At 50.6% G+C, this 13,986-nt stretch overlaps 4 protein-coding genes across 4 annotated transcripts; 2 read left to right on the top strand and 2 right to left on the bottom strand.

Moving 5' to 3' along the window:
- Window positions 1-93: 93 nt before the first annotated feature.
- F5J12DRAFT_906628 (FAD/NAD(P)-binding domain-containing protein) lies at window positions 94-2,495 on the top strand (the record flags this gene model as incomplete). The annotated part of the gene is made up of 13 exons (XM_051748803.1): window positions 94-530; window positions 556-809; window positions 840-888; window positions 937-1,077; window positions 1,109-1,193; window positions 1,249-1,345; window positions 1,396-1,434; window positions 1,488-1,559; window positions 1,616-1,736; window positions 1,794-1,900; window positions 1,994-2,132; window positions 2,184-2,398; window positions 2,452-2,495. The coding sequence occupies 13 exons, from the start codon at window positions 94-96 to the stop codon at window positions 2,493-2,495; spliced, it is 1,800 nt and encodes a 599-aa protein (XP_051597931.1).
- A 1,341-nt stretch (window positions 2,496-3,836) lies between these two features.
- On the top strand, window positions 3,837-7,584 carry F5J12DRAFT_255797 (kinase-like domain-containing protein). Its single transcript, XM_051738607.1, has 16 exons — window positions 3,837-4,229; window positions 4,285-4,455; window positions 4,508-4,585; window positions 4,636-4,830; window positions 4,879-5,097; window positions 5,151-5,447; window positions 5,498-5,668; window positions 5,723-5,800; window positions 5,850-6,044; window positions 6,093-6,311; window positions 6,365-6,453; window positions 6,564-6,814; window positions 6,863-6,971; window positions 7,039-7,072; window positions 7,124-7,325; window positions 7,375-7,584. Exons 1-16 carry the CDS (start codon window positions 3,984-3,986, stop codon window positions 7,404-7,406), a joined length of 2,586 nt encoding a protein of 861 aa, XP_051597930.1. The 5' UTR covers window positions 3,837-3,983; the 3' UTR covers window positions 7,407-7,584.
- Window positions 7,585-7,741: 157 nt separating this feature from the next.
- Window positions 7,742-9,410, bottom strand: F5J12DRAFT_255753 (kinase-like domain-containing protein). Its single transcript, XM_051738606.1, has 6 exons — window positions 9,171-9,410; window positions 8,911-9,120; window positions 8,689-8,863; window positions 8,564-8,638; window positions 8,306-8,512; window positions 7,742-8,248 (listed from the first exon to the last, which is right to left on the bottom strand). Exons 2-6 carry the CDS (start codon window positions 8,940-8,942, stop codon window positions 7,910-7,912), a joined length of 828 nt encoding a protein of 275 aa, XP_051597929.1. The 5' UTR covers window positions 8,943-9,120; window positions 9,171-9,410; the 3' UTR covers window positions 7,742-7,909.
- A 1-nt stretch (window position 9,411) lies between these two features.
- F5J12DRAFT_255671 (glycosyltransferase family 20 protein) lies at window positions 9,412-13,986 on the bottom strand. Its single transcript, XM_051738605.1, has 14 exons — window positions 13,212-13,986; window positions 12,864-12,952; window positions 12,576-12,768; window positions 12,462-12,514; window positions 12,079-12,401; window positions 11,907-12,018; window positions 11,777-11,842; window positions 11,565-11,677; window positions 11,281-11,494; window positions 10,985-11,230; window positions 10,544-10,917; window positions 10,366-10,483; window positions 10,213-10,284; window positions 9,412-10,159 (listed from the first exon to the last, which is right to left on the bottom strand). The coding sequence occupies exons 1-14, from the start codon at window positions 13,858-13,860 to the stop codon at window positions 9,827-9,829; spliced, it is 2,955 nt and encodes a 984-aa protein (XP_051597928.1). The 5' UTR covers window positions 13,861-13,986; the 3' UTR covers window positions 9,412-9,826.

Below are 13,986 nucleotides of genomic sequence, written 5' to 3'. Positions count from 1 at the left end.
CCTCTTATAAGTACGGATTCTTCCTTCATCAGAAAGCGCTTCAAGCTATCTTCGCACCCCACATTTTCGCCCCATACTACTCAACAGTGGAGTATGCCCGCACTTGCAGCCCCCGTTAGGTCGCTTCCCACCCTCCAGAAACTTGGAAGCACGGTCGACCGTAACCTTGACGCTCAAGCCGTTGCTAAAGAATGGTTCCTAGGCTTTGCGGATGCTATGGGTTCCGGTAATTGTATACGAATTGCAAGTCTGCTTCTCGAGGATGCCTTCTGGCGTGACATGCTGGCTCTCACCTGGGACTTCCATACGTATGAGGGAAGAGACACCATCCAACAGTTCATTGCTGATCAGCTGCCGAAGTTTCAACCCTCTGCATTCAGGATTCGCAGTGACCTTATACGACTATATGTGCCCTACGATGACATCGTATGTATTCAAGCCTTCTTCAACTTCGAGACCATGGTGGGGTATGCGTCGGGTATTTTCCGACTTGTTCCCTTGGCAGATGGTTCGTGGAAGGCGCATACCGTGTTCACGAACCCTGAGGATCCTTAGAGGTTTCCCTGAGAAGATTGGAGCCCTGAGAAACCACGAACCATACCATAAAAAGTGGACTGAATCAAGGGAGAGAGAACGTGAATTCCTCGATGAGGAACCTCGTGTCGTTATTATAGGGGGCGGGCAGAGCGGATTGACTGTTGCCGCGCGTTTGAGAGCGCTTGGTACCAAAGCTCTCGTGGTCGAACGAAACAGACACATAGGGGATAATTGGAGGAACCGATACGCGGCTCTTTTGCATGACACTGTATGTAAGTGGACAGTGATATGTCAACGCCCAGTGCCACTGCTGAAGGTTAGCCTAGGGTATGACCATTTCCCCTACATGCCGTAAGCCCCTTGTACCTGTTATCGTTAAGCAAATTTTGATCGTCTCAGATTCCCTTCCTTGTGGCCGGTTTACTCACCTGCAGCTAAACTCGGGGACTGGCTCGAGACCTATGCTCAGTCTCTTGAACTAAATGTGTGGACGTCTGCCAAGGTTACCTCGGTCGAACCGGGCGTGCAAGGAAAGAAGTGGTCAGTCAAGGTCGTCCGCGATGATGGAAAGGGAACGTATTTTCCATGTCAATCACGTCGTTTTTGCTTTGGGCTTCGGAAGTGGTCTGCCCAACATACCCAACATTACTTGTCAAGTAAGTTGTAACTACTAGGTTAGCAACCCTAGATACCGCTTACGATTGCTCTAAGGCGGAGTTTAAGGGCCAGATTCTGCACTCGAGTCAACACAAGCGGGCAACGGATCACCTAGGGAAAAAGGTGGTAGTCGTTGGTGCATGCACATCAGGTACACCATTACGCGTACAGTGTTAGTCACTGCCAACATCCTGCATATAGCCCACGACATCTGTGGCGAATACGTTGCCCATGGAATCGGCAAGTCTTGTCTACCTCTTCTCTTAACAAACACCCAGACAGTCTACCACTAGACGTTACAATGGTCCAGCGAAGTTCAACCTTCGTAATGTCAGCGAAAGAGGGGATTCCAAGACTGACAGGTGGTAAGGCCCAGATCGTGTGCCTCAGGACACCTAATCTTAATTATGTCTCTACGAAGGGCTTTACCTCGAGAGTGGTCCCCCTACAGACATTGCCGATCGCATAAGCGCATCATTTCCGACCTTCCTTCTTAAACTCGTGCACCAACGAGTGGTGAAAGACTTAGCTGAGGCCGACAGGTGCGATTACATGCGACGGAATTGGTCCCCTCATTTTATATAAATGTCTGTATGTAGAGACATCTTGGATGGCCTCCGCAAAGTGGGATTCAAGTTGAACGTGGGAGATGACGACTCTGGTCCTTTCCCGCTAATTTGGAAAAAGGGTGGGGGTTTTCACTTTGGTACGTCTTGCTCTCGTGTTTTCTTCTTCTTCTTTCTTCTCTTTCTTAAGTCGTTCAAACTTCTCGACGGGCTAACCGAGAGCACGAGAAAAGACGTTGGGGCATCGCAACAGATCATCGACGGGAAAATCAAGCTAAAAAGCAACGGGAGTATTACTAGGTTCACACCGAACGGATTGTTATTTGAGGACGGTTCAACCCTTGAAGCGGATGTAGTCATCTTGGCCACTGGGTGGGTAAACGTCTTTGATTCTGGAGCCGCCTAATCTTGCATGCCAAATAGCTACGCGGATGGGCGTATTGCGTATCTCCAGTTGCTACCAAGTCACTTGCATGATGCCGTTCAACCCCTTTGGGGCCTCGACGAGGAGGGAGAATTGTACTCCGTAGCCCGCGAAATCGGAGGACGAGGTCCCCAGGCTGCGAAAGTCGCTGGACTATGGGCAATGTTAGGCAATTTGGCCATGTGTCGTTTCCACTCCAAACATGTTGCATTGCGCGAGTAGTTCCGGCTGATCTGAGTTTTTTTGTCGGGCTGATATGGTTGGCAGAAATCAAGGCTTATGAAGAAGGCATATTTGGCGAGCGGTACTGACCTTGTCCTCACTAGTGATCGTGAGTTCCCTCGGAACGATCGAGAGGGAATGAGTGTCTCCTGTTGGGTCTTTGGTTTACCTAGGGGAGACTACCTCGGAGCAGTGGTCGTCTCAACTAGCTAAACCACAAGTTCAACCACAGCTGCTATAGATTGACTATATGTTACATGGTATCCTTGTTCTCATCTTCATTGACCCTATCCCGCAGATGATTGAAGTCTAGGTTTGTCTCTGGGTGCTTTGAATTACAATCTTCCCTCTCTCTCTCAAGTCCCCCGAGGATATTGACTGCGTGGTACATATACAACTTAGTGCTTCGCTTTCACCCCCAGAAACTGAGATACACATGTAAGTAATTGAGACCGGCTAACCCGATCATCTTACACTTGTCGAGTGTTGCAAAGTCCTTATGACGCGTTGAAGAAAGTACGAGGAATCTCCGAAATTGCAAGCCATGTATATAGACTTGTCATTCCTGATTTTGCAGGATTCACTAACTTAGGGAATGCGAAAGTGCTAGAATCCTACTATACAGTAATCAACGCGCCGGAAGTAGCCCACGGCGACGAAGCCGAGAGAGGCGTATTATCATGTATGTATCACCTCTCCACGGGGGAGACAGGGTGGTGTAGTCCGGACGCCATGGAACTCCTCTTGATCTACCTGGGACCGCAGTCCTTCGAAGAGGCGTTGAAGGGGTGAGAGAGAGCCCCTCTGAGCAATGAACTGAGCTCGGGGGAAGCTGTATGTTGATCTGTGTGACCGTACATGTGCTTATCCGGGTCTTCGTCCATCTGAATAAGCGATATGCCTCCTTACAGCGTCCCGGGAACTTCAGTGTTGTCAACAGTGACCTTTTCCATAGGTCTATGGGCACAGCATTCCAGCCTCACTGACTCCTCGCTGGTGGAACGAAGTGACTACTAGTAAAGGGTGGCTCGAAGTTGGCGCCTGCGCTGCCGTCGCCACCTACTCGCCCACAGCAAGACTGCTAGTTTTCTATGTAAGCGGAGTTACGGAGCGTTGCATAGAATTGAGTCCATGCGTGAGTAAGACACGTCTCTTGTCTTCTGCACACTTCGCGAATTGCAGATTCTGCGCCTCCAGCTGTCGCGCAGATCTCCTCTCGTTTTTCGCACCCACCCGCCTCGCCCTCTCTCAGGTCTAATCGCCTGCAGGCAGGACATTGTCATTTGGCAAAGCTACGAAGAATTGACCTGCTCGGCACCCAACAGTTCCATCCGTTAAGCTCCTCGCCCCGGTATATATTATCTAGAACCCGCGGTGTCTCTGTTTTTCTTCCTTCACTGTACGTAGTTTCTCTCCAAGAAACAAAGCGTTCGAAACATATGGACCACAAATTAGCTATGGCCGTAGGCGGCGGTGGCGGCGTAGGCACCAACTTTGAGTAGTGACCCTAATGTCACACCAGCTTCCTCTTCCCCCTGCCGACCGCCAGACTTCGTACGCAACCCTGGCCGTCACCGATGGAACAGTCATCGTCACTTAGCAGATACCACGCGTCACCAAGATCCCGCATACTACAGTATCTCTCTGAACGGGCATCCAGATACAGTATTAATCTCGACGGTGAAATACGTCGCACCTGGGAGGGGGGTGTCCTGCGTGGCGGTAGTGCCACTATATACCACGGTACTTTGCTTCGAGACGGTACCCAAGTGGCAATCAAAGCCTTTCGTTACACGCTGTCGGAGAGCGAGGCTGAATTGAAGGTACTTGCAGGATTCTCGATGCTCGTCACAGCTCGAGCTGAGTTTTCCTATTCAGCGTCTATTTCGTGAGGTGCATACATGGTCCAAGCTGCATCACGAGAACATTGTTCGTATGCTCGGGATCTCTACAGAATTTGATTCCACACTTTCGATAATATCTGAATGGATGCCATTGGGGAACGCACACTCTTATGTCCAAAATACAGAGAATGATCCGCGGCCGCTTGTGCGTCAAAGCGTATGTTGTCATCTTCACACTACTTGACAGACTTGTTTAGCTTGAAGACATCGCAAGTGGCCTCTACTATCTTCATCATCATGAGCTGGGTCCAATAGTTCATGGAAATCTAAATGGTGTAAGCGTGCATGTTTTATAGGTTCTTGTAGTTGACCCATCCTTCGATAGTCAAATGTACTGATATCTAGCGATCGCCGGGCATTACTGACCGACTTTGGCGCTTCTACGCTACACTCATCTACCTTCAGCATGTCCGTCGATGCTATCCAACAAATCTCGTTCCGTTGGGCGGCCCCGGAGGTTCTAAATGACTGTCCTGCGTCAATGGAAGCCGAAGTGTGGGCATTTGGAATGACGGCTCTGGTGCGCTTTCCAGTTTTTCTCTTCGCGCAACGTTAAACGTACACGTAGGAGTTGTTCACTCGAGCGATACCTTTCCACGGTTGTGGTAGTATAAAACATGTGATCGACATGTTATTCGCGGGGAGGCTACCGCCTCGCCCTTCCGAGGAGTCAACGCAATTCCGCCTGACAGATGAATGGTGGAGCATTTGCACATCATGCTGGGGACGTGATCCTTCATCGCGCCCCACAATGCAGGATATCATAGAGAAAGTTAGGTTTGCTATTGTCCGTAGTCGACGCTTTCACCAAGTTCTCCATGATTTGACTCCGTTTTGCAGTACCCAGCTGGGGCGATCTTGATGTCGCAGCGACCCTCCGTTGAGCAGGATTGTTACCTACCGGATGTCCCACATCAACAACAAACAATGGAACTATCCCCCATGTTGCGCAGGCTCTCTGAACAGGCATCCCGATACAGTATTAATCTCGACGGTCGAATCAGTCGTAACTTGGGATCGAGTCCTCTGCGCGGCGGTACCGCCGTCGTATACCAAGGTACTTTGATTCCCTACGACACCAGAGTGGCGATCAAAGCCTTTCGTTGCACGCTATTGGGCAGCGAGGCTGACTTGAAGGTGCTTCCTCTGATAGTCTTCACAGCTCCAACTGAACATTCCCTGTTTAGCGTATCTTTCGAGAGGTACACCTGTGGTCGAAGCTGTGTCACGAGAATGTTGTTCCCATGCTCGGGATCTCTACAGAATTTGACTCCACTTTTTCGATAATATCTGAATGGATGTCATTGGGAAACTCACACGCATATGTCCAAAACACAGAACATGATCCGCGGCCGCTTGTGAGTCAAAACGGTGTACTGTTTACCTTGACACTAATTGACATACTTGTTTAGCTCAAAGACATCGCAACAGGATTGCAATATCTTCACAGTCATAAGTTGGGTTCAGTAGTTCATGGAGATCTGAAGGGTGTAAGCGTGCTCTGTCTATGATTTTTGTATTTGACCCATCCTTCAATAGTTCAATGTGCTCGTGTCCGATGAACGCCGGGCGCTACTGAGCGACTTCGGTTGTTCAACCCTAGATGTCTCTAATTTCAACATGGCTGTCGATGGCTTCCGTTGGGGCTCGTGCCATTGGATGGCGCCTGAGCTTTTGGGTGACTGCCCCGCATCAAAGGAAAGTGACGTGTGGGCATTTGGGATGACGGCTCTGGTACGCCTTCCGATTTGTTCCTTCGCGTAACGCTCATTGTATGCCCAGGAGTTGTTCACTCGAGCAGTACCTTTCCCCGATTGCCATAATGAAACAAATGTACTCGGTAGGCTGGTAAGGCGGGAACTGCCACCTCGGCCCGCTGAGGAGTCAACGCAATTCCGCCTGACAGATGCATGGTGGGACATTTGCACATCATGCTGGAGAAGCGACCCTTCATCACGTCCCACAATGAGGGATATCATAGAGGGAGTCGAGGCTGCCATTGTCTGTACTCGGCCCTCTCACTAAGCTTCTGTGTTTTGACCGCGTTTTTGCAGTGTCAAGCTGGTCCCTCCTTAACACCCCCTGAAGTTTCCGCTTCTGCGTGTCCAATCTCAAAAGAGGCAGAGAGCCATCAGGAACCACAGTGAGTCAGAAGCTCTCCGGTACACCAACGTATCGGTATACTAACTCGGCGTATCTGCTTACTTTGTGTGCCATTGCCCCTCATCTGAATTTTTACTGCTGTCTTGACAGGAACCACGAGGTTGCGAGAAGTGATATTTGGACAGGCCAAGCGTCAGAAAGCATCGACTTGATGAAGACTACCTCGGAATCCCCAGCTTGCGCTACTGACACTAATATGTCCCCTCTCAGCACTGAGTTTGACATGTGCACACCATTTGCCCTGGCCACAGCCGATGAGAGCAATTTGGTTAGTTTGGAGCCAAATAATGCCGAGGACGAATCTTCGCCAATAAGTTCCGAGAAGACCTCTCGACCAGCAGGTACGGGTTGAGTCTTGCCATGTTTCTAAAAGACCTACATCTCACCAGGGTCGCCACCGTACTTTAAGAGTCAGATGTCGCAATCAAGTTCGACATCGGAGGTCGTATCCCGAGGAGCTGATATATCGGAGACAAATGCAAAGAGCATGATAGTTGGGTGAGTCGGATGTCATGTTTTGTTGCGCCTGCTCAATCACCCTCTTTAACCGCTCTTTAACTGCCAGATCAATGGGACCGACAGGCCCTGAGGAAAGTTCGGTGGGCAGCTCATGAAACATGTATTATGGAACATAAGCTGACTTGGTGAAGTTCATGGGCAGGAGCAAGGGGATAACGTACGAGGGCGTGACTCAAGCAGAGAGCAGAGGAACAGATGAGGAGACCGCAAAAGACCTCCAGAGTGAGTATCCCGAAGTGAAGGATCGATTAGAGTCTGCTTTATTTGAGGGGCCAGCGTCAAAGATGTCGCTCAAACATCATGTCAGTAGACGCATGCAGGCAGTACGGAAATGTGAGTAAATCACCCCTTTCATTCCTGCTATATAGCTTCCCTTCTTCAGCATTCCAACGCCGACAGGTACAACTACCTTGAGGTCATCTCCCGTATGCAGCATGGTTGAGTAGTCGTTGGCTCCCATGGTGGTGTGATATGTAGTCTTCTGTGGTATTGTGTTGCCTATCATGCTGCACTCTTTTTCCCTCCAGTGTCCAAGTACATTTGTGAAGATCACATGTATTCTGCTACATTGTGATGTGCACTGCTGCAATGCCTAAAAATCAAGTGTTTAGTAACTCTGCATCCGTATTTGGGAACTGCCATCTGTGAGAGTTTTCAGTGTGACTTACATTTATGACCAGATGTCTAGTGAGGTGCCCCTAAGGATGGATCAGTAACATTGTGCTGTGACAGGATGTAGGTGCCACACTTGTCTCTCTAAATTATTGCCAGCTGGGCTCTATTTGCACAGGTGCCCTACCACTCATTGATTAGTGCATGAAACTGACACCACAGCCTGCTTGTCCAACAAAAAGGGGGCCGCACCGACGTGAACACATAAAACATGCTAACTACAGAAGTCCGGCCAAAGTAACTCACTACTTTCTTCGGAACAATGACCTTATGGACAGCCACGAACGGGAACGGGAGGGCAGAGTAGCATGATTCTCAGTGAGACTCTCCTCCATACGGCTCTCAGTATGGCCCTTGGTATCGTTCTCGGTATCTACAATCATCTCCACAATCCGCAACATCGTGGGTCGTTGAGACGGATCATATTTCCAACACAAGGAACATATCCGCCACCATTTTTCTGTGAGACGAGAGTAAGTGCACTCTGCTCCGGGGAGGTCCGGTGGCGGACCTCTCGTGATCCGGGTCATCACGGCAGGAAATTGATTGAGACTATGAAAAGGTAGTCTCCTGGTGAAAAGCTCCTGTACAGAAGACGGCGATCGATGGCAGTATCAACAAGGGGGCACCAAGAGACTTACCAGCGCAGTCATCCCAAACGCCCACGCATCAGCCTTGGGAGTCACCCCGCTGGCATCCGAGTCAATACCAAAGCATTCCGGAGCCATCCATCGCGGGGTACCCCCAATGGGAACCTCAACTGGTAGATCAAATGCAAAGTTGACAAGAAAGGAGAGACTAAAACCCGTGAGAAGCGGCTGTCCTTCATCAGATATTAGGACATTCAGCTACTGTGGAATTATGAACCGAAAACAGGAAGGGCAGACTAAGCTACTCACTCCCTTCACGTCGCCGTGGTATACTGGTGGTTGATGATCATGGAGGTAGCGTAATCCTTTAGCTATCCCTAAAATCTGACTTGGATCGACATCGAAGAAGCGTAACTCAAGCTCCATGCGCTCACCAAAGGGCGAGGATCAATGGTGGGATCCTGCACGTATTCGTGTGCATTTCGATCCATCCAAGGTGACACTATCGAAATAGACTTCTCGAATGTTGTAGTAATACCCAACAACGGAAGAATATTTTTGTGGCGGAGCTGGCACAAGACGTATACCTCCCGCAACACCCGCTGCCCACTGCTATAACACTCAAGAAAAGCGGTTGATATACGTTGACTACAAACCTTTTGACCGCGGTCCTCTTCGCCAAATGCATATGGCGGGAGTGTCTTGACCGCTACCTTCCTGCCCTCGGGGCGCAGTATCCCTCGATATGTGATGGAAATACCGTCATAACGAGATGGAGTTTTGTCTCGTTCGACGAGCCATGCAAAATCAACGCAATACCGTGAACCAAGTCTCAGCAACTTATCGACGTCTTCTTGAGCGGCTTCCTGCGTTTCTTAGATCTGTTCACTGAAAAGATTTGAACAAGGATACGCACATGTCGCCTAGGTGGATCAGCGGGAAGCGACATATTCGTTCCAAAAACACTGCAGGTTTGCTCGAATCTTATATCCCAACACTGTTTCTGGAGTCGAGAGGGAACGATTAGGGTGGCTCAAAGTTGGCGCCTAGCCACCGCCACCACCTTCGCCTATATACAGCTAACTTGTGGGTGATTGAAGTCCAAGTTTTGTCTCTGGATGCCTTGAATCATGATCTCGTTTCCTAAGTTCCTTGTGGGGATCAACTACCGTGGTATATATGCAGCTCAGTGCTTCGGCTTCATCCCTAGGAACTGAGATACGTAGGCGTGCATGAGAACAAAATTTGATTACCTTTACCCCTTCAGTGCCGCCCACTATCGAAGAAAATACAGGGAATCTCTATTGCAGACGGTGTATATAGACATGTCATTCCTGATCTTGCAGGATTCACTAACTTAGAGAATGCGAAAAGTAAAGATGACCAACCCGCCGGAAAACAGCCCACCATTGACGAAGCTAAGAGAGACGAACTTACCGCCCGCCTCTCTAGACAGCCTCCCACTTTCAACTGTGCTCTATGATCACCATCGCCATCATTGTCTACATAATAGTATTGTCCAAAGCCCGACCACGAGCACTTGCAGGCGCTGCCAGCCGTCACGCCCCCGCTTTAGAGCGAGGACGTCTCAGCGTTCGCGGGCGAGCTGCTGTTCCCAGTAGCACCATTACCCCGCTCCCCGAGGATATACAACATATGATCGACGACCTCCTCAGGAGTCGTCACATGCCAACCTGCCAGCGTCCGCTTCGAACTGGGTCCTACGGAGGTAGTGAAAATATCTTCAGGCTGAATCGCAAGTTCGACATCCGGTGCTGCGGGAGACGAGCCGGAAGACGACGAGGATTTATTGGCGAGTGTTACTGAGAGGGGTGCTTCCATGGTCGTCCTCCCAGAGGGAGAGGAAGGGAAAACATGGAGTGCGCGGAACATATCTTCGTCGGTCTATGTAAACGCGTGAACATCGGTGTCGTCAACGGGTGGGAGTGGAGTCTTACTTTGTCATCACCCGCACAAAAGACGAGCTCTGCATCCGGATTCGTGTATAAGAGACGCTTGACAATTTCGCCCTGTGGTAGCATATCGAAGGTAGATGAGTTTTCGCGTTCAAATTAACACAGGTCAAGAGGATATTCAAGGGAGCACGTTACCTTGTTGACAGCGATCGGCCGGACCTCGAGGTTCTTTTTCCCAACAAGCACCTCGATCGGGCGCTTAGAAACCACGTTATTCTCTAATAAGTCTTGGCACTGCCTGCACTGGAACAACCTATCCCAACAACGGTTACAAAGAGACACCAGAAAAAACAAAACAAAAGAAGGCGCTTACCCCCACTCCGGATCGCTGGCTCTATAGTGCCACACGATTGCAGACTTCTTAACCTCAATGTGACTTCCGGTCGTCCGTTCCGTGTAATACTTGAATATCTCCAAAACCTCTTCCATCCATCCCATATCCAACTTTTCCGTGAAATTAATCCACTTGCGATTGCTGTCGTGAGGTTCGCGTACGAAGCCACCGTGTTCGGCACTCATACCGAGGTGTTGGATGTGGCCAAGGTGGAGTTCGAGGAAGGCTTGGTCTCGCCCCGAGACGATATACACGATGTTAGCTGGGTCGGAAGTGAGTTTTGTCAGCGCAAGGAGGGCATCGTTGGAGGGAACGGCCATGGCGGGGGTCTTGACGATCGGGGTCAATGTCCCCTGTGTTCACATCACGCCAAATCCAGTCCGTCAGTACATGCAGAGAACAACCAGAGAAAGGACCCACGTCATAATCAAACAAAAACAGCCTCTTCTTCGCCCGATCGTAGCTCTCCTTCAGCCTATCCTTGGGTAAGTACGGCGTGCGCCTCGCCGTAGTCTGCCCAGTGATCTGGGAGAGTAACATTTTCACGAGGACGGACGCCCAGGTGTGAGAGGTGTGCGTCGTCACGACGCGATGGAGTGCTGCATGTCTCGAGGCCTTCGATTCTTCGGACATGAGAAGACCGCGGTTCATGGCAGCGGCAACGTCCTGTCCTGCACATCAACCAAAGCAAAAATCAAAAGGTAACGGAGACGCACACCAAGATCCCAGGGGTTAACCAGTAATGCCTCAGACATATGTTGGCTAATGCCCATAAATTCGCTCAACACCAACGGCGACTTCTTGGTTATCTCCTGTGCGATCACAAACTCCATGGACGTCGTGTTCATTCCATCTCGGAGGGGGGTGATTACGCCTAGGTCAGCTGCTTCTAATAGCGCATAAAATTCATCTTTCTTAAGTGTTTGGTGGCTAGAGGAAGATGCGGCAGAGCACCGCGCTATGAGTGGGACGACTAGGCCAGAAAAGAAAAGAGACATACTAGTGGTGAACGGGTATAAAATGGAGACTTCCGTATTCTCCGTTGATGTGTGCGATGAGCTCGGAGACTTGCCTTTCCAACTTGGGCGAATCCGTCAAAGCCGGGGACGTCACCTATACTCGTACACACAAGCGTACAGGCACGGCATACAAATCAGTTTTGTCGTTCCGTCGGCCAAACGCAAGACCAAGCGGTCATGGATGACTACACACCTGAATAAGTACCACCTCGCCTCTCCACTCTGGATAATCGTGTAAGAGCTTCTCAAATGCACGGAGCTGCGATCGTCAATAGAGGCGCGTCAGATGTATCTCCAAAACAGGGGAAAGTGTAGAGGCACACCTTCTGAAGGACCCCTTTGACGACGTCCAACTTATCTCTTCCAACTATGATCTTTTTATCTCTATACAAGGTTCTAAGCGCATCAAGCTTCGGCTGAACACCAGGTCTCAGGCTATCCGAATCACACGTAATGAATACGATCGTCGACCGGAATTAGGAGAAAGAAACTCACGTATCCCTCTTCACTCTCTCCGCATCGATCCCGACGGGACAATGCCCGACAGCGACGAAGTGACCCTGGGCGTCGACGCCTACATATTTCTCACCAATGTTGCGTTTCGTGGGTGACCGTTCGAGCTCGACTGGGCCTGCAGTCTTCCCGGTAGTGGCGATGGTGGTGATAGCATTAGCGCATGGAGAAGAACATGAGCCGTTAAGGTTCGATGCGGCCGGATTATTCGTGGGTATCGTGGGTGCGACGACCGTGCGAGATGTGGTCTCGTGTCCGCAGACGCGGACACAAGTGGAGAGGAAGTGTCGGGAGTAGGAGTATGTCTTTAGAGGATATAATGTAAGACATACAAGATGATGGACAAGCCGGATCAGAATACACACCTGGAAACACACGAGGTTGGCGCCAAGCATTCCTTCAAGGATTTCATTTCTGCCTGTGGGTGGGTATCAGCTGATTGGACCATTCCACACAAAAGCGACAGTGAGGGTGCTTACGCGGCAGGCATCTGAATACCTCAGAGCTCGGGAATGGGGTGTGGACAAACAACCCGATGATGACATCTGAACCTCGCTCGCCCACGGCTGCCCTCAACAGACGAGGAACGAGTAAAAGATGGTAGTCGTGCACCCAGACAACATCGCCAAGTTTGAGCACGGATGCGAGGCGGGATGCAAAGGCTTGATTAGCCTGATGAGATCCGATCAGGTGGATTATTTCATGAGAAGCATCAAGAAAGATCGCTGAGAGTCAGTATTCAGTAGTGTATAGACGACAGTGCGAACCTGCTCGTATTGTTCGTAGTTTGCGTCAGCGGACGCATACTCGGTAGCGACATCTTGCCAGAGGAGGTAGTGGAAGAGAGGCCAGAGAGCTGGAAGATGTGTGGTTAGCATCGTCGTTGTATGGGTCGATCATGTCCCGGTAATCAACGTGCATGCAAATCGTTCTCGATATCCGCGAAGGATGTCAAAGCAAGACAGCGTCCGACACCCAAAAGGCAAGTTGAACCCTGAAACAGCCACGTTTGTCGGGAGTAATAGGAAGAGAAGGACACGGTGGCAGATACGATCAACAGCAACAAAAAACAGGAGAAACTACAAAAAGGGCAAGTTGGTGTCGACACGACTCACTCATCTTGCAATATCCATCGTAGTGGCCGTGAGCGACCTTGTCCTCTAACCAGACGGGAACGTAATCGATCTTATGTGCTCCGGTGGTGCCCTGACCGTCATCGTCGTAACCGACGAGCTCGGCTTCGAGGGCGTCCCTGTCTGCCTGAGTCACCTGAGCACTAGGCACGCGTTCACCCGAGGGTGCCACGTTCTCCTCCGGGTTGGAGGTAGCCCCATTGGGGACGGACATGATATCACCAGTCCATCCGACGATGAGCTGATCGTGGGTGGCTGAGAGGGAGCGGATACCTGAGAACATGGCAGCGTGGCCATAGCGCGGTGCGAGTTTCCACCTTTTCGGATCTAATGAGTTGGAGTCACCATGGGCCCCATTGGCAGCGGTGGCTGCTGCTGACTCGTCCGATGGGCTTGGTGGTACCTCGCCCGGTAGAACAGGAGGAGTGGGTGGAGGCGAGAGGACGCCGGCGGGTGTGCGAGTGACAAGAGAGGGCACGACTGGCAAGTAGTGGCATACATGGACGATTCGGCCGGAGAGAGGCGTGCCCTGTGTGCGATGAGCGTCTTCGAGTGCAGAAACCTGCTTGCGGACTGCGTCGAGAGAGATGTCGTCGCCTGCGCGGGTGTATGGCTCTGCAAAGGTGTCCATGCAAGATGTTTCTAGGCAAGGAAGGGAAGGACGGTCGGGTTTATATGGAGATGGATTATCTACCAACTAGACTAGTTAAGAGCTGGAATCTGATTTATGGGTGGCGTCCGCTCGATTAAGGACGAC

Source organism: Pisolithus orientalis (assembly GCF_024613125.1).
Source record: "Pisolithus orientalis strain OTSU chromosome Unknown F5J12scaffold_25, whole genome shotgun sequence".
Lineage (NCBI taxonomy): Eukaryota > Fungi > Basidiomycota > Agaricomycetes > Boletales > Pisolithaceae > Pisolithus > Pisolithus orientalis.
The sequence above is the reverse complement of the archived record's forward strand: the minus strand, read 5'-3'. Positions and strand labels throughout refer to the sequence as shown.